The 27,983-nt window shown below is 39.0% G+C and overlaps 1 protein-coding gene across 1 annotated transcript in view; it reads left to right on the top strand.

The window, feature by feature from the left end:
• Window positions 1-10,618: 10,618 nt before the first annotated feature.
• The window catches only part of LOC134140963 (complement C4-like), a 45,002-nt gene continuing 27,637 nt past the window's right edge, over window positions 10,619-27,983 (top strand). Inside the window, exons 1-13 of the mRNA XM_062576747.1 lie at window positions 10,619-10,683; window positions 12,923-13,115; window positions 14,367-14,550; window positions 15,362-15,432; window positions 15,903-15,988; window positions 17,233-17,315; window positions 18,404-18,491; window positions 21,602-21,707; window positions 21,887-22,010; window positions 23,341-23,456; window positions 24,233-24,400; window positions 25,156-25,353; window positions 27,478-27,669. Coding sequence (XP_062432731.1) covers window positions 10,619-10,683; window positions 12,923-13,115; window positions 14,367-14,550; window positions 15,362-15,432; window positions 15,903-15,988; window positions 17,233-17,315; window positions 18,404-18,491; window positions 21,602-21,707; window positions 21,887-22,010; window positions 23,341-23,456; window positions 24,233-24,400; window positions 25,156-25,353; window positions 27,478-27,669 — 1,674 coding nt within the window. The remainder of the gene's footprint in view (window positions 10,684-12,922; window positions 13,116-14,366; window positions 14,551-15,361; window positions 15,433-15,902; window positions 15,989-17,232; window positions 17,316-18,403; window positions 18,492-21,601; window positions 21,708-21,886; window positions 22,011-23,340; window positions 23,457-24,232; window positions 24,401-25,155; window positions 25,354-27,477; window positions 27,670-27,983) is intronic.

Genomic DNA, 27,983 nt, shown 5'->3' with positions numbered 1-27,983 from the left:
GAGAGCAGAAGGAGAAGTGTGTGTTGTAGTAAATCCGAAAGTCCATAGGTCATGGAGTGTGGTCAGTCTTCTTACTATAATAATCACTTCAGAAAGGACACAGATGAAGTAAACTTCTTTACTGGCAATAAACTGCAGTGTCAGAACAAAATATTTCATCTTGTCTTCCAGAATCTAGCACCATGAAACTGAGATAGCTGGGTCGCACACAATGTTTCTGACTAGCTCTGAACTGCTCTGCCAACTGAGAGCACATTAGCTTTATAAAAATTTAACCCGAAACGTATCTTGAACACCACTGCTTTATCTATTGCATTTTTTGCAAAATGAGAGTCTGGACAGTAGACTAAAAAGCTGGATATAAACCAGGACTTGTAACTAGACAAGTTTATTCTGGAGACAGATGAGTAAAGGTCATGGAAAAATGTGATACCAAGAGTTGAGCTGTTCTCGGTATCCTAAAGTGAATTATGCCAGAGGAGTCTCAGAAGATAAAGTGTGTGTGATTCTGAATTGCCAATAGGTTATTTGGGCCACATTTTGAAGTTTTTCTTTCTTCTTGTTGTTGTTGTCTATGCAAGTCTTTAAGCAAACCTTTGAGCAGACCAAAATAGGTGCCTTTATCAGGGTTATACAAATTGTTTTTTTAAGACAATATTGACTGTTGATTGTCATGCAAGCTCAAACATCTAAGTCATGTATGAGGAGCCTGCACTGCAGTGAGCTGCCTGTATGTATGAACCTGCAGCTAACTCCCTGTCCTGGTAACTGTCACGAGCAGTACAAGGAGTCTCAGGAAGTTGGATGGGCAATTTCTCAATTCTCTGTGAAAGCTTCCTTACTTAGTGGATTACACATCTACCGCTGGATGGCACCAGGACTCTGTACATGCACCAGTGCTGGAGGCATGCACAGCTGCCCTTTTGTCTGTCTGCTTCACAAACAGATGCAGGAAGATCACTGGAAGTCAAAAGAGAGATAGAAAACATAGATATGGAGGCTGTCACTGAAGATCAGCAATGCTGCTGCAGACAGTATTTTAAAAGAACAAAACCTTTTATGACCATGCTGTGGCATTTTGCAGAGATAGGATTATTCTGTATAGTACTTTGAGTCCCTTCTCTACAGGCTTCAGTTTCTGAGTAATCACATAGAGCGTATATGTGTATTTTTAGTCTAGCCTTTTCCAACGATATCACAGAGGAGAACAATTTATTTTCAAACTGCATCGTTTTAAAGCTTTGTTGATGCTGTTAATGACAGTGATAGATACATACTGTCAGATTTAGCAGATTTTAGTTAAGAGATTCTTTGTCTTAGAGCATATTAACATTGCAAATATGACTCAGGTCAGAAGGATTGGTGCTGCCACAGTGAGCCAACATTTTTCTTTCAGTGGAGAGCAAATGCAGCAAACCCATGGCAGATATTTACAGAGTAATTTACAAGTAAATCCAATTAGTGCTGTTTTCCACAGTAACTGAAGCTGAGATTACTGCTTAAATACTGTGTCTGCACCGTACTTACCAAAGCCAACAAACTTTACTGAAATCATCAAAGAAAGAGGAGGTGTTTGGAAATTTAGAGTTACTTTACATTATTTTGTTATTCTTTATAGTCTCCAGTGGCTGTTTGTTTATTCATTTGTAACTGCTCAACCAGAGACGTAAAAGTCTGTGAAATGGGAGCTGGCCTCAAATTAAATTAAGAAATCTTCTGGTCCCAGACTGAGCAGCTTGATAGAAACCAGGCTTAATACCCTTGTGTTGCCCATAACCTTGAGGAGGAACCGGCCTTGCTGTTCAGACTCAGGGCTGGCAGGCTTCAGGTGTAGGATGAGACGATGTCCCAGCCAAGGAACAGCATGAGCAGGAGGTGAGGTAAGTCTCATACCTGGGCGCCTATTTGAGGCTCAACGTGTCATTGGAAGAGGCTCCTTCAAGCCTGCAATTTTCTTCAGTCACCTCTTCTTCCAACCCCCTGAGCCTAAGGCAGACACCAACAGGCACCCTCCAGCACATGCAGAAGGAAAGCTAAGAGATGTGCCCAGATGTGGATGGCTGCCAAAGCACGCCACTGTGCCACACTGACAGCAGAAGAACAATGATCGAACTCCAGTCCCATTTTTCTCAGCAGTAAGGACTCCTACACATGTTGCAAATGTGGTTGCTGTCAATGATACCATCAAGGTTGCTTGCTGGGCCACAGATGCAGAGTTATTTTTAACCCACTTCACAAAATTACTGAAAATTCATCTTCCTCATTTAGAAGTTAAGTAAAAATCCAGCACTAATGGCCTGGAAATGTGACCTATATCTTAAAAATATATGCCAGGATGCATGCTCTCACATGTTAGCATGGCCAGATCCTGCCTCCTCCCAAAATATGTTGACTATATAAATTAAAACATCATTTGTATTCACATTTTATTACAGTGTCATCTTTTTTTTTTTCTGTGTAAACAATGAGTAAAACCATATAATTTGTCCGGAGTATGTCTGAGCTTGGTCACCCATACACCATTACTAGGGCTTTGGGTAAATCCAGCCCATCTCCTGAGGGGACATCAATGTTCCCCTCTGCACCAGCACCACTGAAAGGGAAGCAGAATTATCATCTTTTGCATCGTTTTGCTGGAGATAGTTTTCTGCAAAACTAGATTAGCAAAAGAGAAGATTTCTGCTCTGACTGCCATGTCTGGGCTGGGTATGGCACTTTTTGTTACTCTTCCGAATAACACCTAAAAGGTGATGGCTGCACAGGATCTGTGTTCTGTGGCTAAATTCCTGGAAAATAAAAAAGCAGAGATGAGCATATATTGCCTGAATAACTATCCCACTGAGCTGCTGTAAGATTTTAGTCTGTTATAACAAGACAGCAAATGCTCTTCCTACACCCTAGGGAGATGCTGCAACACTAAAATGTGCTACAACTGAGCAGCTTCTCATTTATAATAAAAACAGAAACTCTCCCATCAGTCATATTCTGTCTTCGTTTCCTTGTTCTTTTTGAATTTCACCCTTCAATATTAAGACCAAGGGATTAAAATAAGTAGGAGAGCTTCTGATCTGACTGTAGAGTTGATCTCGACTTACTCAAGTGTGGTGGAGTTCAGAGCAGAGCCTGCTGACTTGAAAGAAGTGAAGAGTCTCCCTGTGTCTCGTGTGTGAATTACTGAGTGAAACAAAAGTTTTAGATTTAATTCGGAGATCAGAACCAGAGGAAAAAAAAAAAAAAAAAAAAAAAAAAAAACTTCCAGTGGCAGATAGGCACAGGACTAGCAGTTCTTTTGTATTTTATGTGATTTTTTTTCTCTTTATGTTGTGAAATATTTTTGAGTATAATTGTGAAATTGTCTAAAACATTGGAGTATCTCCATCAAATAGTTAGTCAGGAAATGCAAGGAACAAGGGTCGAGGATATTTATAAATTATTTCCTATAAATTCTGCACTTATAGAAAGCTGAATTTACTTGATTTCATGTTGCTCTCCCAAATCCACAGCACTGTATGTGAAACATTTATTCTTATTGGCTAGCTAAGATTATAGCTTTTGCAACTGATATTACATGCTGAGGATGGTTTTCCTCTTTTTACTTTTTCTTATTTTTCCCTCTCAAATAAAAGGGAAGAAAAAAATCCCAATAAGAGACAACTAATTTAATTCAAGTTCAGAAGACTGAAGAAGGGAGGAAGGATCAAAATATTTAGAATATGTAATTCTGTAGGTAACGTGCTTTTGTTGTCATTGTTAGCAAGGAAAAGTTGGATTGCCTTTGGTCTTTATAATGGAACTAAACAAACAAAAAAAAAGAAGAAGAAGATTTGTGACTAACACCACAGACTGTCCCAGGATGTTTGGGAGGAATGGTAATACCACAGATACCTAGATATGATCTAGGCCAAGCTGTTTTAGCTGTTTTCTTCCTCATCTCCAGAGGGTTTTTGCTTACTCCTGGGGTGCACGGTGCAGGGCATAGCCAGGACAACTGGAGAAGGCCCCAATGATTTGTGCTTGGGACTCCTGCAAGCACCACTAGAGTTTTCCAAATAGCGGAAAATGTATCTCCATTTTCCTTATTATTCTTATCATTAGAGCTACTTGACTAACTCTTCCATGAGAATGGAAGGATTTTTGGAGACAGGGGCTCCATCTGCACCTCTATAGCTAACAGCCACCGTTGTTCCTCTCCTCTGTCAACTCGTCCCTTCCCTCTGAGCTGCTTCCCAGGAGCTGCTTGGGTTCCTGGACATTTTTTCCCCTCTCTGGCCATGACATATCTTATGACTCTTTTGAGGCATGCTGAGGCAAGGCTCTCTTTGGTACATTCATAATAATATGAGATTATTTATATAAACTGCCCCCCTACACACAAACTCAGGCTCCTCAGTGAGAGCAGCAAAGTCTCTTTTAAAGAGAACATATGTATTTTTTTGCAGCAGATACACATAAGAAAGTTAAAATACCAAACAAATACAGGCAAAAATAGCAGTCCTTCAAGGCAAAAGCAGCTAGAATCTAGATTAGCTTTTTAATTTATTGCCTATATTATGGTAAAGGAAAAAAGAATATTTTTAATCTACTTCACTGTTAAGCCAAAGCTGTCCTGCCTTTAAGAGGGCCTTTTCAAATTAGATGCACACCTCATGGTCTGCTTTTGAAAAAGGATTTCACAAATCTAATTGTCCTAAGTGTTTTCTGAAGTGAAATACTGCATTTTGCATTTGTTACATTTTCCTGTATCTTAGCAAAGAATCCTCTGCAGTGTCACTGCAGTGCTTATTTGCAAAGTGTGCTTTGTGAAGGTGCCCTTTGTACCGCTCTGCCGGGCAGAGGTGAAATATTACGGGAAGAAACTGAAAGAAGAGTTCAATCTTGTTAGTCTGCAGGCCAGTGAAGCAGGAAAAGCATTTTGGAAGCACTTCAGACTGCAGACCCCAAAACTATTGCTGATGTTTGAAATACAGTGAAAGCCTACAAAGTTCAAATGAAGTCTCTGAAAGATATCATATATTCAAAATAAATCAAGTCGGTCTCTCTGAGTTAAGGTTTCACTGGTTCCTTTTTACACATGTATAAATCCCAGACTGTGCTCTCCACATATGGTGCTGAACTCTGGGTCAGCTGAAGAATCAATATTGTACTTGACAAAAAAATAGTTGATGAGTAAATATGAAAGGACTTTGACTTTAGGAAAGAATGGTTGCTCAAGTTAGTTTCGGGCAAGTTTTTTGGTTTTGCTTTTGCATGGATGTGCTAGAGACTTTCAGCTGACAGAATTTTATTGTATTTATATTTACAATGTAAAAATACATTTATTCACAAATAATGTAAATATGAAAATATATTACGTTTATATTATGTATTTACATTTTTAAATATGTATTTACATTTTTAAGTGACTTCAAAATTAAACATTTTGTGTTATATTAGAAATTACAAACAGCCTGACAGGGTCTGCCGTGCTAGACTATTCATGCCAAGATCATTTTATACCATGCTAAGATACCCTTTATACCGTGCCAAGATCATTTTATATATATTTTATAGACCTGGACAAATATAAGCATAAGGAATTTTAAGTTTATTTGTATAAATTATTATTGGACTAAATAAACTTTTGTGTTTGTGAAAGAGAGTGAGAGAATCCTTAATTAATTACAGTAGTTGATTAATATTTTGGAGAAAAATATGTCTTTATTAACAGTCAGTGCACGTCCTTAGATTCAGTATGCAACAGTTATGCCACACACAGCTATGCACAGCCATTACTTACATACATGTGTGTATGTGTCGTGTTGATACTCTGCTGTCTCTCAGCTCTCATACCTCCAAGGTATGTGTGCGAATCTAATTAAAAACAAATGAAAATAAAAAACAGTTTTTGCAAAGTCCGCTTTAAAAAGTGATCCATGAAAAGGTCTTTGTGTGCCAATGACCCACTGATATCGGTTTCTTGTTCTTTTTTAGTGACATTTTGAGTTTGTCCAGATCGTTCAGTGATGGCATCTGCCTGACTCTGGACAAGTTGCTTGCCCAGAGAGGCTGTGGAGTCTCCTCTAGAGATATTCAAAACCTGCCTGGATGCAATCATGTACAATGTGCTCTAGATGACCCTGCTTGAGTGGAGGGGTTGGACTAGATGATCTCCAGAGGCCCCTTCCAACCTCAGCCACTGTGATTCTGTGTGATTCTGTAGCTGACTGTCTCTGAAAGTGGCAGGAGCCTTAGCGAACTCCACAGCTACTGCTCTTCTTAATTAACCTCCTCCATTATCATCTCCTTGTTTAGACAACAGCAAGAAGAATTCATTTCACTAGCTGCAACTTTAACAGGTCTCTTCTGCCTTCCTGGGAGAACATGAGCCCCGTTCTCCAGAGAAGTTCTTCCACAAAACCTTTGTCACTTCCCTGAGCGCAGACTGGCTTTGGGGTGGAAATGCCTGCTCTTCCTCACCAGTCTGCTTGGGTTCACAGGCTACAGGCCCAGAGGGAAACGATGTGATTTTGCCAAGGAACTAAACTGGTTTCATCAAGTCATAACACTACAGGGAATATGAGGATGGGGAGGAAGGAAGGGGACTGTGAAAATATCTCTGGTCTCAGCAGTTCCCATTTAATGTCCTGTAAACACAAACATTGATTTGGACCGTGAGGACCCACAGGCATGGTTTCTCATCTTCTCCCTCCTGGCTGATGGCTAAAGTCAGCGTGGAAGTCAGAAGAAGAAGGATGAAGAGAACAGGAGAAACCATAGTGGATTCCTAAGCTGTAGAAAACAAAATTTCAGATTTTCTCTCATTTCTTCAGAATTGCTAACACTGATGGCAGTTAACAAATCTTTATGGCCACTGCTCACCCTAATCTCTCTTTCCCTGTCTAAATTTGTTGTCTTTTTCTTTTCCTTATTAACCTGGCACAAACATTTTCTTTCCACTGTAAGCTGAGCTCTATTAAGCCTGCGGTTGCTGCCTACTAAGGTGACCGATGCCATAAGGAAAGGACTGGGTGTTGCTTGCTGGCCAGCTTGTAGCTCTTACTCAGCTGAATTCTCTCTTTTGTTCAATACCAGGAGCCTATCCAGCTGATCCAAGCAAATGTCGTTATTGTAGTGCGAATAAGGTAGCATTTTGCTAGAAAGGAAGAAGCTGAAGGAAACTTGGAGCAATACCTTACATGAGTTTAAGTCTGGTCTTCTTTCTGCAGTCACAGAACAACGGTGAGAGATATTACAGTCTTACACAGAGCTTATTTCTATGTTTCCTAAATTTATCCTGAGAATTATCCAAAGCCTATTGGCCCTGACCTGGGTCTTCTTAGTTCAGCTATCGTTTCTGCACTACCAAGCCTCAGCTTTCCCAGCTTGGGCCCCTAAATTTCCCCAGTATACCGCTGATTGGAGCATTGCCTCTGCCTGCTATTAAGAATCAAGCAGAGGCTTCTGGGCAGTGTGGTCGGCAAGCCTGGAATAACTGATAACATTTATAACATAGCAGAACCATATATGTAATTGGATTATCACAGGGCCAACAAGCGAGTCCTCTTAGAGTAGACAGCTAAGTGAATTAGAGAATCATCTTTTCTCCCTATAAAAGCTCCTGTCTAGCTTTAGATTTTAATGATGACTGAGAGAGTCATAGCTTTATGTAACCTTATTTATTCACATTTTAATATGTATTATGTTCTCCAGGAATAGACTGCAAGATCTTCTACCTCCTGTATGCAGCACCGCTTTGGGCCAGGAGAAATATTCATACGGGGCTGGCAGTGACACTGAAGGGCCCCTTGTGCATACACTGAAGGGGAGATTTACAGACCCTTATACCTTTATCCAGTGCTTAGCAAAGCTGAGCTTTCTTTACTCACTCTTTTTTCTGTATTTCAAATTAAATGTGGTTAAGCATGCAGCTGGCTTTGGGTGGACTTTAGAGGATGGAAGTCTTGTTCACCATCATGTCACCCTAGTGCAAATGGCATTTAACATGGCAGGAGGCTTCACCCAAAGCTTTTATGCCTGCGTATAAGACTGCACTTGTCAGTCAGTTTGAACCAGTGGGAGCTGAAAGAATCAGCACTGGTGAATATTCTTTTTCTAGCTATATGCCTAAATTACAGATTTAGGAGCTCAACTTTAGCAGAGTGGAAAACATAGATTCTGGCTGCCATTTCTCACTGCTTGAGGCTTCTTCTGAGCTGCTCAAAACTTAATTTAAACCCCCTTTTACTTGTAATAATGAAAATTTTATGTCTTGTGCATGAGTCATGTTTGATTCCAGAGATTAAAAATGCTTCTTGTTTCCCCTAAATTGCTTTTTATTCGACAATTTTCTCTCTCTCTCTTTTTTTTTTCTTTCAGGAAGACCTAAATTAAGAACCTGATTGTGCTCCATTTGCCTTTTTCTGGTGCAAAAATCCCATGAGTTATACTTACTTTAAGTATTTTTAAATGAATGGGACGCTTTAGAGGAAAAGCGTTCTACATATTTTTTTTTTTTTTAAGGCTGACTATAAGGGGAGTGTACAGGGGCTTGGCCAGATGAAGACCTTCCTTAATCAAAAGCTGTATTTATTATTTATGTTAAGTCTGAGTTTGGAGATAGTAGCAAACAGCACATACTAATAGTACTGCCACTCACATGCGTTTAGCGTCTGCCTCTTGGGAACAACAGGGAGGAAGAGCTGTTGTGCTGGGTATTTGAAATTGCTCATCTTTCTCCCTCTTACATAATTTGGTAAGGTCAAGAAATTAATTTATTTAATTCACATTATTTTTAAAAATCAGATTATAAACACAAGACAAATTAAATTTTTGTACAATATTTTACACAATTTATTTTTGGTAATTCTTGCTCCTCTGAACTGCAGCGTAATTCCTGCCTCTCCGTAATATGCTTGCATCTCTATCAGCATGCTTCTTGCAGTGACCTCATAGCTTGAATCAAGAACCAGAGTTTAAAGTATTAGTTTAAAACAGAATAATTTTACCATTTGAAACCGTAAGAAGCTTTTGACCTGATTTGTCCAGGTGCAGGAGTTGTTGTTCCAAAGTCAGTGCTTACACTGGTCAACACAGGCTCTTGGAAGACATCCATGCCTACAGTGGCCAAAAAAAAAAAAAAAAAAAAAAAAAAAAAAAAAAAAAACCATGGGCTGTTTTGGGTTTAAACCCAGAAGTTCTCTTGTTGTTAATGTGCTGGTGTCCATCCATGTGTGGATGAAGTTACCATATTCGTGGCATGATCACTGTAAAATATAGTGAATCGGCTTCTTGGCACCTTACAGCTTCTTGCCGCTCCCCATCGCCTTGTGTTGCAGCACATCGTGCTGGAAAGTGTGAAACAGAGGAGCTGGTTATGTCTGAAGATAGGGTCCCCTGGGCAGGGGATGGGATGAGGTGGGAGGAGGTCCCTTCACCCTCACAGCACAACGTGTTGGTGGGTAGCGAGGGGGGTGGTGCCCTGAGCTGCAGTGGGGCCCTCGCTGTGCCTGTGAGTTCACCTTACAAATAATAGCTTGCTGGTTGTCTATCATCATGTTCATTTTAAGGTGTACATTGCTAATAATTAAGGGCAGAGGCTTAAATGTAATATACCAACAAGCAGTTTATTGCTAGAGCTAGCAGACAGCTTTGTGATCATTTCTGGGATTTGAGATGCGTGTAGATCAGATGGGCATTTTTCCATTTTCATGAGTCAACAAAATTATGTTTCAGAGGGAAAATCCAGTAAGGGCTTGCAAAAATAAGACCTGATTAGATTTTCAGTTTGTTCTTTCATTTTGCCTTTGATAAAAACTGATTCCTGTACCAACAGCTTTTCTTCAAACATATACATTTTTCTTATTTTTAAATATCCTGGCTTTTATGATGTTGTGTGCCTTTAGGTGCAGCGAGGAATGCCTTCTGCTGTTGAGTCATCTTACAGGATCATATTAAGATGAGACTAGTTACCCTCTGGGAAAGCCCCCTGTCTTGACCATAAAGGAAACCTGGGCTGAGCAGCTCAGCCATGGACATCCATTCCATACACACTTAGACTAGAGCAGATGAACTCCCTTGTAGCACTACAGATTGGGAGTGAATTGCACAGGCAGATTTCCACTCCAGCTCCTTTTGTGCTATGCAGACCAGAAGGTTTACTATCACTCTTGCTGGACTACAGATATGCCTGGAGCTAAGTAATGTCATAGAGCAGGGACCTGTTTTTTACATTTGTCCCCATTACGAATTGCTTTAGAGCCACTGCTTTAGCCATGGTTTTGTGTGTGATTTTAGGATTGCCTTTGCAGTACTCCGAAAACTTCTCTCTGCACACGATTTAAATTACTAAAATGTGAAAATAATAAAACTTGAAAGAGAATGAAAGAATAATCAAATGCAGAATTCTGGCTTAGTCGAGAATGTCTCTCCCCCGAGTCGTTAATCTGCACTCATATATCACTAACATGTCAGTCATTATTGGTTGCATGGTTTTGCAAGTTATTAATAAATAACCCAGATAGGTTATGCTCTTTGCTACCATATGCCATCAGCCCATTTCTTACAATCTGTATCTCAGGGTGGATTGACAGCGACTTTTTGATATTTCTGTTTTGCAGCACGAATGTTGTAGAGGTTTCCAATGGAAAGGCTGGTATTTTTGATGAGCTTTTGTTCACTGTTATCCAATACACAGCAAGCACCATCGTAAGTACATTTTTAAAATTAATTCTTCACTCCTAAAAAAATCCATTGAAATAGAAAGTAGGAAAAGTTTGTGGTCCTGACAGAGAATCACCAATGTCTGTTTCTTGAAACTCTGAAAATCTGTGGAATCTTAAAAAGGTAAAAAGCTGCTGTAAAAAGAAAAAAACTTAAAAGTGCCTGTATTTTCCAAGGGGAAATATCTCCATTCAGTAAGATATAATCAAAACTGTTCTGTTAAAGCACGATATATGTGCTCTTATTTTCGCTTGCTCGTCTTCAGCTTTCTGACATTTACTGGAGGATCAACAAAACTTGCAAAAAAGTTACTTTCTGTAATTGATGGAATACATTGCATAAAACAAAATTCTTCTATTCAGAGGAGTTTTGGGGTTTTTGTGTTCCTCTTCTCTGCTTTAGTGAAGATTTACATATATTGATTCTCCCAGTTGGACAGTTCCTCCTTTGGGAAAATAGGCTTTATAACTCCTTGAGAAAGCAGGACTACAGTGCTTTGACCTCATATGGATTTTAAGCTGGGGCACCTATTGCTAATGATATACCTGGACGGACGCTTCATCTTCAGTGAAGTACAGGCTTTATTTTCTGTGACAAAATCCTAGTGAAGCCAGGGACTGAGCTAGTTTTAATCTGAAGTTATTGGATATGGCAAACCTGAGATGCCAAATGTAACAGGTGTATGAAACATTTTGTTGGGGGAGAATGACCATGATGCTTCAAGGCCAGAGCTGACTTGTGCAGAGCAGGCTGGTGACTGTGTCTGCTCGAGTGAGCCACACAGATAACTTTTTAAACAACAAGCTAAACTGCAGCAAACCAGGACATTATGGAAGTTCCCTAATCTCCTGTAGGCTACTGCAGTGAGCCTCAATTAGGCTCTCTTTTTCCTGTGTGAAGACAAGTTTGGTGTGTAACTTACCTTTCACTACCACGAACAGACTCATAAAACTATTTAATGATTATTAAGGGTTGTTCTACGTTTTTCTTTATCAAGATCCATAAGATTGTATAAAGACTCTGACCATGTATAACGCATTTCACGAATAGTATGGAAGGAAAGAAATCGTTTTTACTGTATTCATATGGTACCCCATGATTTTCAGAAGAAGAAAAGGAAAAAAATCTGAGTTTCATTTGAAAAATAATTTTGGTTTTGTTTTCTCCTTGCTATCCCACACCTTTCATTTTATAAACTTAAAGACAAAACGTGAATAGAAAAATAGAAAAGAGAAAAAAAAGAAACAGAAAGCGCAGACAATAATGGTATGGTCTTTTCCATTTAGAAATCTTTTATAAAATGATCATTTTCCAGCAATTGCTTTCATTAGGTCAGAACAGTATCCTTCTCTGTGTGCCAGTAGTACCATTAATAGCTTTCCACATAGTACTCTGTTTTTGAAGGGTAAAAGAAGACTTGATAAAAGAGGTCAAGAATGATAATCTAAAGAAATGCTATCATTCTAAAGAATGATGATTTCTAAAGAAAATGAAAATAATTACCAAGAAGTACCATAGCAGAGTTAAGAATAAAGCAAAGTAATTAAGAGAAAAAAATGAATCCAAAACAGTTGTCTGGACTCCACCTAAGCTTTCTCGGGAGTGGAAGGATCACACTTAGCTTATTGACCCTTTGGTATGGTCTCTTGGTCCATGGTTCCTCATTACCTGGGTTTCAGTGGCAAAGGCATCTGAATGAAAATCAGCTGCTAGAAATCTCATACGTATGGTTAAATTGATGCTTCCTGATTTACTAAAGTCATTTTGAAGGCAACTTAATGTCAGTGTTAGTTTATCAAGATACATGCCTTCATAGCATTAAATGTATATATTGTTTTGCTCTTAATACAAAGCCTGATTTTCTTTCCAGAAAGTTAAGTTTATAGAATTTTCTTTTACCTAAATGAGGACATTGACACTCCCTGGGACATGTTGCAGTTATTTTCTCTTTTCTCTCCATAGAGGTTGATCTTTGGTAGGACCTAAATGTGGTGGTTCAGAATTTGAGGATCAATTGGAGAGACACTGCCTTCTTCTAAACTATATATAGCGGGGGGTTGGTCTGAGGGATCTCCAAAGGCCCCTTCCAATCCCAGCTATTCTGGAATAGTGGAATTGACAAGGTCTTGACAAGACCTTTTTTTTTCTTTAAATTTTGTATTGATTGGACATTTATGTGAAAATCTGCCAACACATTGGTCAATGCATTTCTGTTTGGTTTTAGATTTCTTGTTACTGCCCCAAATGTGGTACATTTGGGCACACATGAGACAGTAACAGTTCAAGTTCATGGAGCACAGAGCCCTGTCCAAGTTACAGCATACTTCAGAGATGAGAGAAAAAATGAGCTCCTGTCAGAGAGGGTTGTCTTCAACCTTAACCAAAAGAACAACTACCAAGAGATCAAAAAAATAATGGTGAGTCAACTATCATAACAATGTAGATGATAATTTTAAATAGGTAACATAAATCACATGATCTGTGTTGGGAATATGTTGGAATACAGACAACGCTGATCATTACAGAAGGATAACAAAACACTAGTTCCAGCGGCAGCAGCAGTCTGCTCGCCAGATCAGTCAATAAAATTCAGTGGTGACAGTGAGCGCTCTTATGTGCCCAGCAAGCAAGCCCAAGGTTTTGTCATATTGTGATGAAAGATCTTTTCATCACTGAAGATCCTGTAATTTATTTAATTTTGTCCTACACACACATATATATATGTGTGTGTGTGTGTGTGTGTGTATGTGTGTATACACATACATATTTATATATATGTATGATATTTGTATGTATGCACATATAGATATAATTTTTCCTGAGAGAGTAGCAATTTAATACTTGGAACTGGTTTCTTGGCTTGATCATTTCTCTGACTTTCTAAATTGGTGTTCTGCATCACTTAAGTTAAGACTGCATGCATATCCTCGGCATGCTGGCTATTTTACAAAACAGAGGAAATCTTGAAAAATGTGCAGTCTCTCAACTGACAGTCTGTGAATGTAACTTTGTAAGTAAGTTGATTGACTCTACTTTACATCTCGTTTTTCTTTCTTTCTTTCTTTCTTTTTCTTTTTTCTTTTTTTTTCTTTTTTTTTTTTTTTTTTTTGACCTGACTCTTTGAAATCTTGGGGTGTTTAGTATGATTTAGTATGATTTGGGCTGTTTGACTGAAAAACAGCACATAGCAAGTCCTTGCTTAGCTCTAATTACTCCCAAAGTGAGAGTTGAAGGTTGGAATCAGGTTCCTTTTGCACAGGATGTTCAGAAACATCATACCTGCTGGAGGTAAGGATCTAATCACCCGACCAAGATTTTAGCAATTGAAGGATTATGGGATGCTGCTGCAGTAACTAGATGACATAGTAACTGGAATTTGTCATACATGTAGAATGAATAGAAAATCACTGGGCTTGAGTTCTTGCCATTGGAAATGAAAATGTGTTCTTTTCCATAGTTCCATGTCATAAAATGGGGAAGGAGATAATATTTCTGCTCACAAAGAAATATTCACCCAGTAAGAAAGATATAATTGATTATTTTCTTTAGAACAGTGCTAATAAAAGATTTAAGTACTTTATCTGTTTCTTTGTCCCCCTGTTGGTGTAGTTCCAAAGATGCCAGTTACATATCTGATTTTATAGGGTGTTTCCTTTTGTTTTCTTCAGGTCAACCAGGGAACTGTGCATAAGGATATGTCCAAGAAGAGAAAGCTGGCATATGTTTTACTGGTCACCGAAAGCAGGGAGCTTTTCAAGGAGCCTGTTCAAAATACTCGCATCCTCCTATCTTCCAAGAAAGGCTACATTTTTATTCAGACAGATAAACCTATATACACACCAAATTCCAAAGGTTAACACACAAATGCTGCATTTCAGATATTGAAAATAGATGTTACAAGGGCGTAATTAAAGGAAGTAATAATGGCTTGATCCTTTCTAATCAAGGCCCTTCTCTTCTAATCCCAGTTATTTGTGTGCACGTCAGCCAGACTAGGTTTTAAACCCATGTTTTGCAGCCAGGGCTTCTGCCCGCTCTGCATTGCCCAAGCTGGCACCCTCACAAACGCCACAGGAGTCGAGAAGACTTTCTCCCTTCCTTTCTGTCAAGAGCCAGTCAAAATCTGCTCCTTTTTTCCTCAAAAAATCGTAATTACTTTCCTAAGGAAAACAGAATAAAGTGAGAGGCTGTCTCCCTCCCCAGCACCCCCACATAACCTATTCCTTCAGTTTACAGTTCCTGCCATAAGCATCCTTTGCACTTTATAGCCAAAATGTTTTGCTTCTTTTTTTACAATTATTAAAGTAAAAACACAAGGAGGTCAAAATCTTAAAAATTTGACCTTTATAAGTCAAAAAAGCTATTGAGTTTGACTGCAGTCCTTGATCACAGAAGGGATACAGCAGTGAGGTGAAGTTTCCCGTGTATTTTTCAGAAGTTGTGTCCAAAAGGCTAATGTATTTGGTCACTTACATAACACGCAAAGCTTGTGGAAGAATGCAGATTCTCTCCTTGAAATTTCTCAAATTTCTTTTCTTGAAAAGAAAGTGTTTTGTCCAAAATTCAGTAACTCAGTTAAGAGCACGTAATAGTTACTATCTAGAAAGAGAGTAGAGAGGCAATAAATGAATATAAAAGTACATCTTATTCTTCTGTTAAACAGTAAAATACAGGATCTTCATTCTGGACAATGCTATGAGGCCGACAAATGATCCAATTCAAGTTGCTGTGCTAGTAAGTACTTTCACCAAGTGTTTCTTTACCACATTCACTATGAAGAAGTTCCACTAAAGATCCAAAAGTAAGACTACAGCTGTGACTGAGCTCTGTCTTGCTCTCATTCTCCCCCTGCCCCTTGATCCTACAGCTGCCAAAACTACTCTATGAAGCAGCTCCATTTTGGAAGGCAGCTTCACCTCTGTTTTTCCTTCCTTGGGGCATTGTAGAAGTTCTGGACTGGTTTAGTGGTTGGTGGTTCTTTCTTTTTAAACAAAGAGTGGTATTTACATATTGTGAAATATTTCTGGTCATTTTGGACAATATCATGAATATGAAGGGAGTGGTGAAATGTGAATAATCAAGTAAGAAAATAAATAGACCACTCGCATGTTTCCTTAGGACTAGGGTATGAATATGAGCTGTTGGACATGAATGTTTGGCATCTGGTGCATAAATTTGTATTTGTTTGTTCTCTCCCTCAACAGAACTCAAAAGGAATAGTGGTTAAAAAGTTAAACCGGAAAGTCCAAACAGTGCTCAGTGAACATTTCGAAATACCTGACATTGCCGAGTATGTTACTATGCCTTGTTCATCAAAAAGATAATGTCAAAATGCCACTTGCAGAAGTACTTTCTTCAGGCTAAAAACGGGTTCCAGGGCAACTTCAGGGGCAGAGGATTGGCTTATTTCACTTATTTTATATGTATTGTTTTCTTCATCATTTTTGTAGAGCAGCAAAGAAATACTATGTACGCTAAAGCAGGTAATTTTGCTCTGATTACTGTCAAGAGCAGCCGTGGCACACCGTTAGAGTCGGCAGCTGCTCCCGCGCCGCGGTCTGCGTCCGAGCTTGTCGTCCTGTGCGCCTTCCCCCAAAACTGGGACGCAAGCTGTGCACTCAGACTGCGATTCAGATGCCTATGTTAGGAGGAGACATACCATGCCGCAGGACGAGCTATTTCTCCCCGTTGACTGTACAGGAGCCCGGGTGACTCACTCGGATGGAAGACCTCCCTTCACAATGTCTCCTGAAAGGAGGGCTAATCCCACCTCCCACGAGCAGGTCCGAGCAGGCTGGATTCACCCCACCACCACCACCTGTTAACAGTTACCTAAAGTACCTAAGATCTTCCATTGCTGAATACCCTGAATTATCTCTCAAAGTTGCCTCTTTCTCCCTGTGGAGTAGAGATTTAGCCTATAGTTAACATGCTTCTGTGTTAAGCACCTCTCCTTGGAGAGGATGAGCCCAGGGTTTAATACCATACCGTTAGTAACGTCTGTGCTGGTGAGGAACAACTCAGCAAGCTGCTGAAATACCTGCTTGATCATAAGACTACACTCAAGGTGTACATACAAACTCCGCTCAGGAGAGGACCTCTGTAAGGATTTAAGCTTTAAAGCATAATTAAACGCAGAAGCATTTTTGAACAGATTTTGAAGAGAATAAAGCCTAGAATGAAATTGAGCTCATAGTATAGATAAGTTATAGCAAATATATGATGAGCTCTATATTTCTGTGGGCTTTTCAGAGGCAGATGTTAAATGCGGTTTCAAGATACGATATCTTGCTGTTTCTCGTAATCTTTTGTTAAATGGTATCCAGTACATTTGTTAACACGGTACTTGCTCCTCCAGACAAAAAGAAATTTGTTAATAAACTGCTTTTGTATGTGATCAAAGCAAGCAAAATATTAATATTCAATTTATTGGGGGCTTATTTTTCATATTTAGAGATAATTTAAATATATTAGCACAATATGATACCTGAGAAATCCTAATTAACTGTTTTTTTTGCTGAATCTGAACTTTAGACCTGGAACCTGGAAAATCATGGCCTGGTTTCACGGATATGAAATGTCAAATGTTTCAGCTGAATTTGAAGTTAAAAATTATGGTAAGAGAACATTGAATTTGGGAAAAAAAGTTATAAAGTCACCCCTACTGGTTAGCAGATATACTGCTTTGATTATAAGTGATTCTATTTAAGTATTACAGATGTGATTTGTGGAGTTTCAACCCATCATTGCTAACTCTGATTGATGACTGTTGGATGACTGTTAAATTTAGAGCTTAAATTTGATAGAAAGCTTATTTCTATATAAATTTAGTACCTTCAATATTTTTCAAAAACATCCTTTTTTGGTAGAGCCCTACTACTACAGAAAAAAATGCAGAACATCTGTGAAAACTGAAGTTTCCAATAAAGACTAGAATAAAAGAACAAAAAGTGATAATTAATTTCTTCACAGTAGACTGCGGTTTGGAAGTTGATTGAAGCTGTTCCCTGAACAGCTGTTCCCTGTTCCCTGAGGTTGAAGCCTCAGTGAAGCTTTTGGTGAGGAAAAGAAAGGGCATTATGTAAATAGTATAAATACAGAAATTCAAAATTTGGAAATAAATGGCTTGACTTCTTTGTGCTGAAATTATGCTTTATTTTAAATCTTAATGTATTTTTTTTCTTTAAGACAAAATAAAAAACAAGAATTATAAGAAAATCTCACTTTTACAAGACTAAGTTTTTGCTTTAACTAGTAGATGAAATGGTTACAGACTAGTAGAGACTACTGCAAATGTCTGTGCTCAGGAGCAAGTAACTCTCTGGCTACATCTACAGTAGCAAGTAGTGTAGCTTGGTAGCAGCACGTTTGCCGAGCGACACAGCTGATGCAGAGAACCCTACCTCCACATTAAACAGATTTGAGGGCAAGGGGAATATTTCAGTCCGAATCTGTTTCGGTGCACTGAATGTCCGTTTTCTTTGGAAAGAAATCCATTCTGAGTGCTCCAAGGCTGTTCCACAGTGTGTGAAGCAAAGCGTAATAAGGGATGATGATCAGCATGTTTGCCTCAGATGTGCACAGCTAGTCCAAACCAAAACATTAACGTAGCTGAGCCCTCTGAATCCGTGTCACCTCGTGCCGGGAGTTTTAGGTTTGCTTCAAGTTCACACACCATGAACCTTTGCATTATTTTTTTCCGCAGAGCTTCCATCTTTTGAAGTCAAACTCCTCCCGCTCCAGCCGTACTATCACATCTGGAACCAAAGCTTTACATTTAATATTGAGGCAAAGTAAGTACACTCAAAGCAAGGCCATTTTAGGAGGCACATGGAAAAGCATGTAATGAACCCTGCTGCTGCTTCTTCTCTTGGATATTAACAGACGATCAGGTTTTGATTTTACTTGAATCTTACTTTAAACTCTTATACAATCTGTTTCCGCTTTACTACTAACTTGTGACAGCAATGTAAAATGCTATTTGAATCCAATTGGTGATCAAAATGAAAGAAGATTTTCTAAATATTTTAAGTTATTAGTAAAAAGATGATGATTTAGAATACTCTTCTGTATTGCTAGATAAGATTCCAGACAAACTGAGAAGTGTTTTTCTTTATTCATTTTGCTTTAAACATTTAGAAATTTTCTAAAGCTTCAGATGTTGTTGTTTAATGTAATTCAGGTATTTCAAGTTTCGATATAAAATTTCTTCAAAGCCCAATGAAGTTTGGCTGTAACAGGCTAGTTCTTACTTGAGAATAATGATTTTTTAGCAGAAATACCTGCAGTTGAATAAATACAGTTAATCTCACAGAGTTTCTGTGACCCTTACTGCACGGGAGTACAGCACTGACCTGGAACAGACATGACTGCACAGATCCCAGACTGGCCAAGCCACACGACAGGGCTCTGTGCAGAATAAACTATGCTTCATGCCATACCTATTCAGAACAGCATCAACCTACAATATCTGGTCATTTCAAAAGCCACTCGGTGAAAATTTAACCCATCAAAATATTCTGAATACCTGTGAAGAATCAGAATGAATCTGTATTGAATCAGTATTTTATGTTGTGTAACTCTAGTATTTCTGAAACCACAAAGACAGACCAAAATCTAGATTTATGGCACGGTCTAGCAGAGGCTCACACATATATCAGGCCTCCTTGGCTGTGGAATTTTCAAGGCTCTTAAGATTGGCAGTGCTAAATACCTGTATGTTAGGAGGATGGTCTTGCTTTATTTGCCACTCGGCTGGAATGAGAAAGAACTAGAAATATCTTTGTCACCTTCTGTATTAGAAAGATGGAGGGAGAAAATAAATAGTTCTCTGGAGCCAGAGTGGTGTATTTTGTATTCATTAAAGTCATTATTCATGCAACTGGAGTTAATGATTTTGGTAGGATTTATTTATATGAGATTTGCAAGTCTAGGATTCACATGCAGGTCTTTTCAGCCAAGTGGTTCAGTGTTGCATTATTCAGATGTTTAATAACTGATTTAAAGCTAGATTTTAAATCTGCTTTAAAGTCAATTTTGTTACTTAGTGCAAAAAGTTCAGTGATATGAGAATGGTCTCATTCTGATGAAGGGGAATGCAAAGTTGTACATAATCTATTTTATACTGGACTCTAGCTGGTGGGTATGGCAAGGAGAAAAATGTCAATATAGAAGAGTAAAAGACCCTGATATAAAACCTGCTAATTAAATATTCAGATAAGAATAAAAAAGCCTAATCTAAAACTTAAAGTTTGTGATCTACTGAATTTGTCAAGCACTGACTGCAACTGAACTTGTATGTAATTTGGTTTGCAGAAGCCTTTAGTTAGGTAAGAATTAAATATTAGCGTATATTTGAATATATGACTGTTATGTGATTAAAAGCTACTTTCCTTACCTGAGGAATAACACTGATGGGCTATGGTCATATTTAAGGACTTAAACGTGATACTGGAAAATATATTTGAACTGTCTGGGTAGTAAATTAAACAGTTCCAGGAAACACTACTGTGCGCTGCTGGGCTAGTGCTTGGCATGCATTTGGCCTGAGCCACAGTGTACTCTGCCAAACGGTTCCTGGAAACAGTTCAGGAATAAACACAGACCAAGGTCACTCCTAGTAGGCAGTTTACATGTGGCCACCCTGTTGTGGAGATAAGAGGGTTTAGTAAAGCAGGCATTGGCCACTTTTTACCAGCTGGCCTCAGCATCACGGAGAGTACCGGCTTCGTTTAATTTAATCTTACTTGTCCTAAAAGGGACCAGGCATCAGTTGGATCCAAATGGGAGGAAGGCTCTTCCACCCCTTACAGTTCTAGTTGGCTTTACTTCTGGTTTAAATTCATCCTTGGCCAGTTCACATGTTTTTGGTCTTCTGGCAGCTCTTTGAGTTCTTTGCCTGGAGGATGCTGATCTCTCCTTTCCCCAGTGCAACTTGTATCCCTGCACTGGCCTCCTTTTGCTAGACTGAACAAACTCAACTCTTCCAATCTCCTCTTGTTTACCTTCATTTCTGTGCTTGATTCTGTTACATAAAAGCAAGAATCACCACTGCGGCTGTGACATGAGCGGAGGCAGGCTTCACGTGGCGCTACCTGCTCTGCTGCAGGAGGATGCCATTGCCAGGGTTTCTTTGAAAAAGGAGCTGGTCAGATGCAGTGTCATGTCCTATTTTCTCTTTCCATGACCTATACGGAGAGCAGAGTGATCTGGTGGCCAGATACATATGTAGCACATGGCATCAAGGCTTAGAAGAGACCTCTGTGCTGCATTGCCTAAATGCGTGAGAGAGATGTGGGGATCCGCCCTGCTTAATGCAGATGTTAAAAATTCAGCAGGCAGGATCTGTCTCTGGAGGTCTGCAGGGCACCCGCTGCAGATAGGTCCCCCATGTGATTCTTCGGTCCCCTACTTTAAGCGCTTTGCATGAGGTACCTAAAAAAAAGGAATTAGCTAGACATCCAAATTAAATAGAGTGGATGCCTTCCCTTTTCCCTGTGAAGGGGATGAGTTGTGTGAGACTTCATACATCTGTGCATCTAAAGTTTTCATTGATGTTTATATAACATCAATGAAACATTATATATGATGTTTATAATGTATATTAAGTTTTTGTAAATGTTTAAATTACAGCTTTTATCAAAGGATGTCTCCATGTGTGATTCTGACAAAGTGATATATTCCATATGCTTGTCTGTATTTGGAATCACTGTGTTGTACATGGAACTGCAAAAGTCTTCCTGTTTGTTTTACTAGTGATTGGGACTGTTTTTCGTTCCCAAGTCATTAGTTAAAAAGACACAAAGCTATCGATATTTTATGTTCATTATAAAGTGAGGAGTCTACTTTATATTTGCTCTTTATTAATGTGATGACCATATCCTCACTTTTCTTCTTTGCAAAGACACTCTTATGGAAAAGGGATTGAAGGTGTTGCATATGTGCGATTTGGCATAGTGGATGAAACTGAGAAAAAAGTCTTTCTTCCAGGCCTGGAACAACAGCTATCGGTAAGTACTAGAGTCCAGTGGAACTATGCTGATTTATCCCAGGAGGGTTGAATGTTGTCAAAAAATGTCAGAATATCGATTGCTGTAATTCTGTAGTTATGCTATAAGCAGCAATTCTTTTTAATTGTAATGGCAAGAGAGCAGAAAAGGCAGTTACTTTTTTTCCACCTTTATTTTAGATCCAAAATGGAAAAGGAAGAGTCACTTTAAATACACCATTTCTGGAAGAGAAATTAAAAAAGAGGATTTCTACTTTGGAAGGGTTTTGTTTGTATGTTGCTGTTACCACTGTAGAAACCGCAAGTGAGTACACTGTGGCTTGACTGATATACCCTGTAATATTTACATTGATTTTTCTCTAATGTAATCCTTCATGAGGGAAACCTTGGCCCATTGGACCACGTTTCACTGCAAAGTTTGCTCATTTGTGTGCATCGTAGTAGCTTTCCTCTGACTCCTTTCTACAAACTTATCTCAGGTGGGATGTAGATTTCTAAACACAAATATCCAGCACTCTTTTAAATCCCCAATGTGACCCTATTTGGTCTTCCATTGCTGCTCCAGAATTGCTCAAATCTCCTATGAGTAGTTTCCTGCAGTATCCATCCAATATTCACCCATCTTGCAAGGATATCAAGATACCCTAGAATATCGGCGGCAGTAGCAGACACCTGTATGCAGGCAATTGAATTGCTCCCCTCGTGTTCTTGTTTGAGCATTCACCTCAGCTAAGTCTACTCCTTACACACAAACTTATTATTTGAGCTTGGTATTTTAGCTTACTTTGTACCTCAGCTGGCTGAATTGTCAGTCTAGATCTGAAGCACAGATAGTACATCCACAGAGCGATGTGGAGGAAGACCCAGCCCTTGTGAGTCCTGCTAGTCATCTTAGGCCTTCCTACAGTTTTAGCAGATTGTATTTTCTCAGCATCTATCCATGCTAGTGGCTAGAGTAAAGGTCATCATTGGAGGGAGCACTGAGTGCTTTGAGCATGTCTCCTGCGGGGCTGAGGATTGTGGCAAATGTACAAATACGATACTGTCTTATTATTCATTTGGGACAGTAGCTGGGGACATAAGCCTCAAGTGTACCTATCCAGAAGTTTTTCAGTGGCTTCTTTCCCTTGTATTCCTTGTGAACAGAAAAATATTTCCGTAGTTCATTACAAGGGATTTGTGCAGCCATTTGTCTGTTGCAATACTAAGCATCTTGAAAAGGCCACCAGAAATCCTAGCGCTACCTACAGGGGAGCAGAGAGTTGAGCTGAACACAGTGATTAAGAAGGAGTTGTAACAGGTGCTATCATCAGTCAGACAAAACTAATACCAGAGCTGTTACCTGAGCATTGATCACTGAAGTTAAAGTTAAATCTTCTGTGAAGCTGACCCTCCAAACATGGGCAGGATTTTTCCTGTTGCTGTTTAAAGGGGATTGGTCCCCCATCTGTCTGTGTCTGTATTTTCTTTTTCTTACAGCTGCAGCTCTCTGGATGGGGACCATCTTTTATTTGTCTTTATATACACTGCTTAAAATGCAATTCATCTTGCAATTAGAAACCATAGATGCTGTAGTAATATGCAGGTATGTAAGTATGGCTGTCATGGTAATGTATACTGTTTGATATCAACAGGTGGTGAGATGAGGGAGGAAGAACTCAGTAATGTGAAGTTTGTGAAATCTCCTTATGTTGTTGATCTGTCTAACACCAAAAAACATTTTGTGCCTGGAGCCCCCTTCTCTGTTGTGGTATGTTGTATTTAGCTGGCTGTGTCTGCTTTCCTCCAGGGATTTACATAAATAATAATTAATAATCCAGGAAAGGATTTATATCTGCTCTGTCTACAAAATCCTTATTTGATCCAGTGTAGAAGAGATATCCAAGAGAGGTCCAACATGGAATTACAGTTTTGTGTTTCTGGTTTGTCTCCTTCTGTACACACAGAGCCCTAGCAAGGGAATGGAAGCCAGGAAATACTGTGGTTCTGTTCTGGAGATTATGCAGGCATAAACTGTTGCACTTCAAGGGTTTATTAACTATGTAGCAGCCTCTTCACATGCACATCAAAAAGATTGAAAATAATGTTGTATAAAATTAATCTCATACCAAATTAAAATTCTGGAACTAAAATACAGAATATTGACCTTTAAAAAATATATTGAAATTTATTGAGTTTTAGACTTCATGTTTTGAAGTCTTTCTACAAAGTTTTCTACAGAAAACTAAGAGTAGAAATTTACCTAAAAATAGCTGAAGACTGAAGTGTCTGGGAGCTGCTATGGTCTAATGCATGCTAAATGAAGGTCTGGGACAACTGTTAATCTGTATTCACAGATTTTAATGTTAATCGGAGTACAGACCATGTCAGTTGTGACCCCTTCTCTCGAACCTCATATTTTTGAATGGTAATATGTATAGTTCTGTATTTCCTCCTGGTTTACAACAATAATTTATTCTTGTTTGGGGGCATTTTTTTTAACCCAAACATTTCCTTGAAGTAATTGAAAGACATTTTTTCCAATAGGCTTCTGTCAGTCTGATTGATGGGTCTCCTGCTGCCTCTGTGCCTGTCACTGCTACTGTTACCTTACCTGGAACCCCCCCAGTGAAAAAGACTGCACTTTCTAATAAAGAAGGTCTGGTCCCCTTCACATTCAACATCCCTGGAGACGCACAGATGCTTCAAATAATGGTAAAAAAGAACCCCAAACATTAGTGTTTAAAAATATTTTGTTGAGAAGAGCTCATAAGACAATTATAAATAAATGAAGATGTTCAGTTTTCATGAAATTAGCATGGCGAGTGGAAAATAATTTCTTAACACTATCTGCAAAACTTTTTCAAGCCTGTATAAAGTATATTATAGAGACCAGGGACTTGATCTTGTAAAGCATTTTTTCTAGGGACGTCTCACTGAAGTGGATCTGGTGTAGTGGTTTGTTAGAAGTATCTGCATGGGTGATGATGCCTTTTTGTTTGGTTCAGAAGTGTGTTTTCCTGGCATGTAGCATGGAAGTGATACTATGAGTGATGTAACCAGTCAGAAGGACAGCAAATGTTAAGATGAAGGGATGAAGGAAAAGGTCCTGAGCAATACAGGCAGAAGGCTACTTCTGGACTTTAGTTCAATTATGTGCACGATACAGAAAGAGAAGAAAGCTGTCAGAATACCCCTTTGTGATTTTTGAGCCATTAATTTTGATTCAGAAAAAGCCATACCTGCAAACTATCAAATGCACATGCAGAAATATACAAAATAGGGTGAGAGAATAAGGTAATGAAAATCATGGTTTTATGAGGCCAAGGTCTGTTAATGAAGTCTCGGAAGTGAGTCATCGCAGATTCCAGCACTGTCTGAATGACTCAGAGAGATATGAATTAAGAGAGACACTTTACATTGCCTCCTGAGTGATGTTCCACTCGCTGTGTCCTTGTCTTCCATCACAGGTGAAGGCTGAAGAGGGAAAAGAAAAATTAGAATCACCAGAAACCAGTATCAGAGCTGAAAGTTACAAGTCTGATACCCGCGACTACCTCAGCATCAGTGTCCCACATACAGTCTTGGCACCTGGAGATACCTTGCACGTTACCTTGCATGATATTCATCAGTCTGGCAGTGGAAGGATTGACTATTTCTATTATATGGTAAAGAGAATAGTAGAACATTAATAATTTATTTTCTAAAAGATGTAGTTCAGAATATCTATCTAGTTACTTACCAATAGATAGCCAGAAACCAGAGGTGGTCAAATGGAGGACAAACAAGGTGATCGATCTCCCAACATACCTGACCTACCAAGAAAGGCTGAGGGAACTGGAGTTGCTCAACTTGTTTAAGAAGATGCTAAAGAGTGAGCTAACAGTAACCTAAAATTACTTTAACGGGAATTACAGACGTAACAGAGACAAACCTTTCTGAGTAGTGTCATGGAATATAACAAGGGGTAAATGTTATAAACTAGCTTGGAAGATTCATTTCGGTCTTTAAGAGAAAATTCTTTCACTAGTAGTGAATGCAGCACTGGAAGAGCTCCCCCCCCCCCCCCCCCCCCCCCCGGGAGAGTTCAGGGAATCACCATCCCCATAAGTTTTCAAAGGCTGGGCTAGAGATTTGTTGTTCATCTTCAAGCAGGTAGTTGGACTAGACTTCTCCTTAGGTCTCTTCCAAAAATATTTTTATGAGTCTGTGATTTTTTTGTATATTTACATATATTTTTGGATCTATAGTATATAAATCTTTTTCTTTTTTTCTGAAGGACATGAGTGCAAAATTTTACTCTGTCATTTCTAATATAGTCTAGAGCAAATAGATCCATACGGGGTGAAGTTTGCCTGTCTGCATAATGTGACTGTATATTTATGAAAAATACTAAACTGACAACATTGAAAGCTGAAATCCTAGAGAGATTAAATACTATGATTTCTATGACAATTTGATTTCTCTTAATGAAGATCTCATTTTTTTTTACAAATCTGAAGTCTGTCCTTGTAATAAGCCAAGAAGATATATTAAATATTATTTTTATTGGTCTGACTCTTATAAATATCTGTTCTTTTGCTGTTTCAGAATGAAAGGTTGTGGCAGAGGCGTACACATAAACAAGATTCTGTTCCTATAAATAACAAACCTAGTCATATTTCAGGGGACATGGAATGTCTCAGAAAATGTCTGTTTTAGTCAGCTGTTGCTCATTTCATGAATAACACATGATTTTTTAAACTACTGTGCAACCTGCATCTGATATTAGTTCACAAGTCACTGTCATCTCCAACAAATAACGTAATAAAGAGCCACTGAAGGCATTGAGTGTTACGTCCCTAAATCCCACTCCAAAATTAGACCCAAGGACATTATGTTGATGCACAAGCCAGGAAACAGTCCTGCTCAGCCTAAGAGCAGGCTTGTAAAGTGTTTATTTTGCTGAAGGAGACAGATATGTCCATGGATACGTTCCAGGAGCAAATCTGTTGAATGTCAAATGTGTTTTCTGTGTTTATTTCCTCTACTGCCTCTCTCAATAATTTCCCTTGATGGTTTAGCTTTCCCAGGCTGCTGAACACCATGTGCACCATTTACCCTACCTTACCTTACCCTATCCTACAGGAGTTTAGCACAGAATTAGATTTCCTGCTGCCTACCTTCAGGAAGAGGTAGTGTTTGACAGGCAGGGTATACAGGTGACTTGACAGCTGGAGATGGGATGACAGGAGATATTGCTGTAGCTGGGGGATGAGATTCTCTCCTGAACTTTGGTCACTTAAATGAAGAGCAGTGAAGATCTCAGACCAGGCTGCCAGGCTTTGTTTCTTCTTGAATCCCATCTGTTGTGGCCTTTGGAAAGTTGCCACGTTTCATACTATCAGTTCAATACAGATGACATTAAATAAACTTGATATCCTGCTGGGAGTGATATTATATAGAAGATATAAGTAATTCTGCCTTATGATGGCCCATTTTCAGGTAGTAAAACTGAATGAAGACAGGTTGATCTGTGTTCAAATCTGGGCTACAAGACTAGTGCTGCAGAGAATTATCTCCGTGCTGCTGTCCGAGGGGTGCTGCATGCCATGTCTCCTCCAGGCTGTCAGCACGCAGGGATGTTCTCTCCAGCCAGGGAGTTAAAACTGCTAGATGTTATTAGAATTAAAGTTTAAATGGAAGTGACCTGAAAATATTTTACATAGGAATATAAAATTATGCAATATAATACACAGTCTAGTGTGCATTCATAATATTTGATGCGCTGTGTGTTTGTTTCTGCTCTGCAGGTTGTGGCAAAGGGGCAAGCTGAGCTTTTGGGAAGGGTTCCCTACTCAAACAAAATAATAAACCTTGAAATCACAGAAAAGATGGTGCCTGCCTTTCGCTTTTTAGCTTACTACTTTGTTGAGAACAACGGTCATAAGGAGATTGTTGCTGATTCCGTATGGATAGATGTTGAGGATGTCTGCGAAGGAAAGGTACTGTCAAAGTAAAGAGCTTTTGTTACTATAGGATAAAATAAAAAAAAAGGGGGGGGGCGTGGAGTATCTGCAGAGTGAGTCAGTGCAGTTACACTTCAGAATTGGAGTTATAAAGTGGCACACATGCTGGAAATTTTCCTTTCTATTGAAAAAGGGAGTCCTCGGGATTCTTGCTAAAATGTATATTTGGGAAAATTTCCAAAGAATGATGGCAGAGATAGTGTTCTTATAGGACAAGTTGTACCTGGAAAAGACAGGAAATAGAGTTTCAGATGGGTAAATCTACCTCTGCAACTGTTTAGATAAGAAAA

Source organism: Rhea pennata, chromosome 1 (genome assembly GCF_028389875.1).
Source record: "Rhea pennata isolate bPtePen1 chromosome 1, bPtePen1.pri, whole genome shotgun sequence".
NCBI lineage: Eukaryota > Metazoa > Chordata > Aves > Rheiformes > Rheidae > Rhea > Rhea pennata.
Note: the sequence above shows the minus strand (reverse complement) of the source record. Positions and strands in the feature narration are given on the sequence as shown.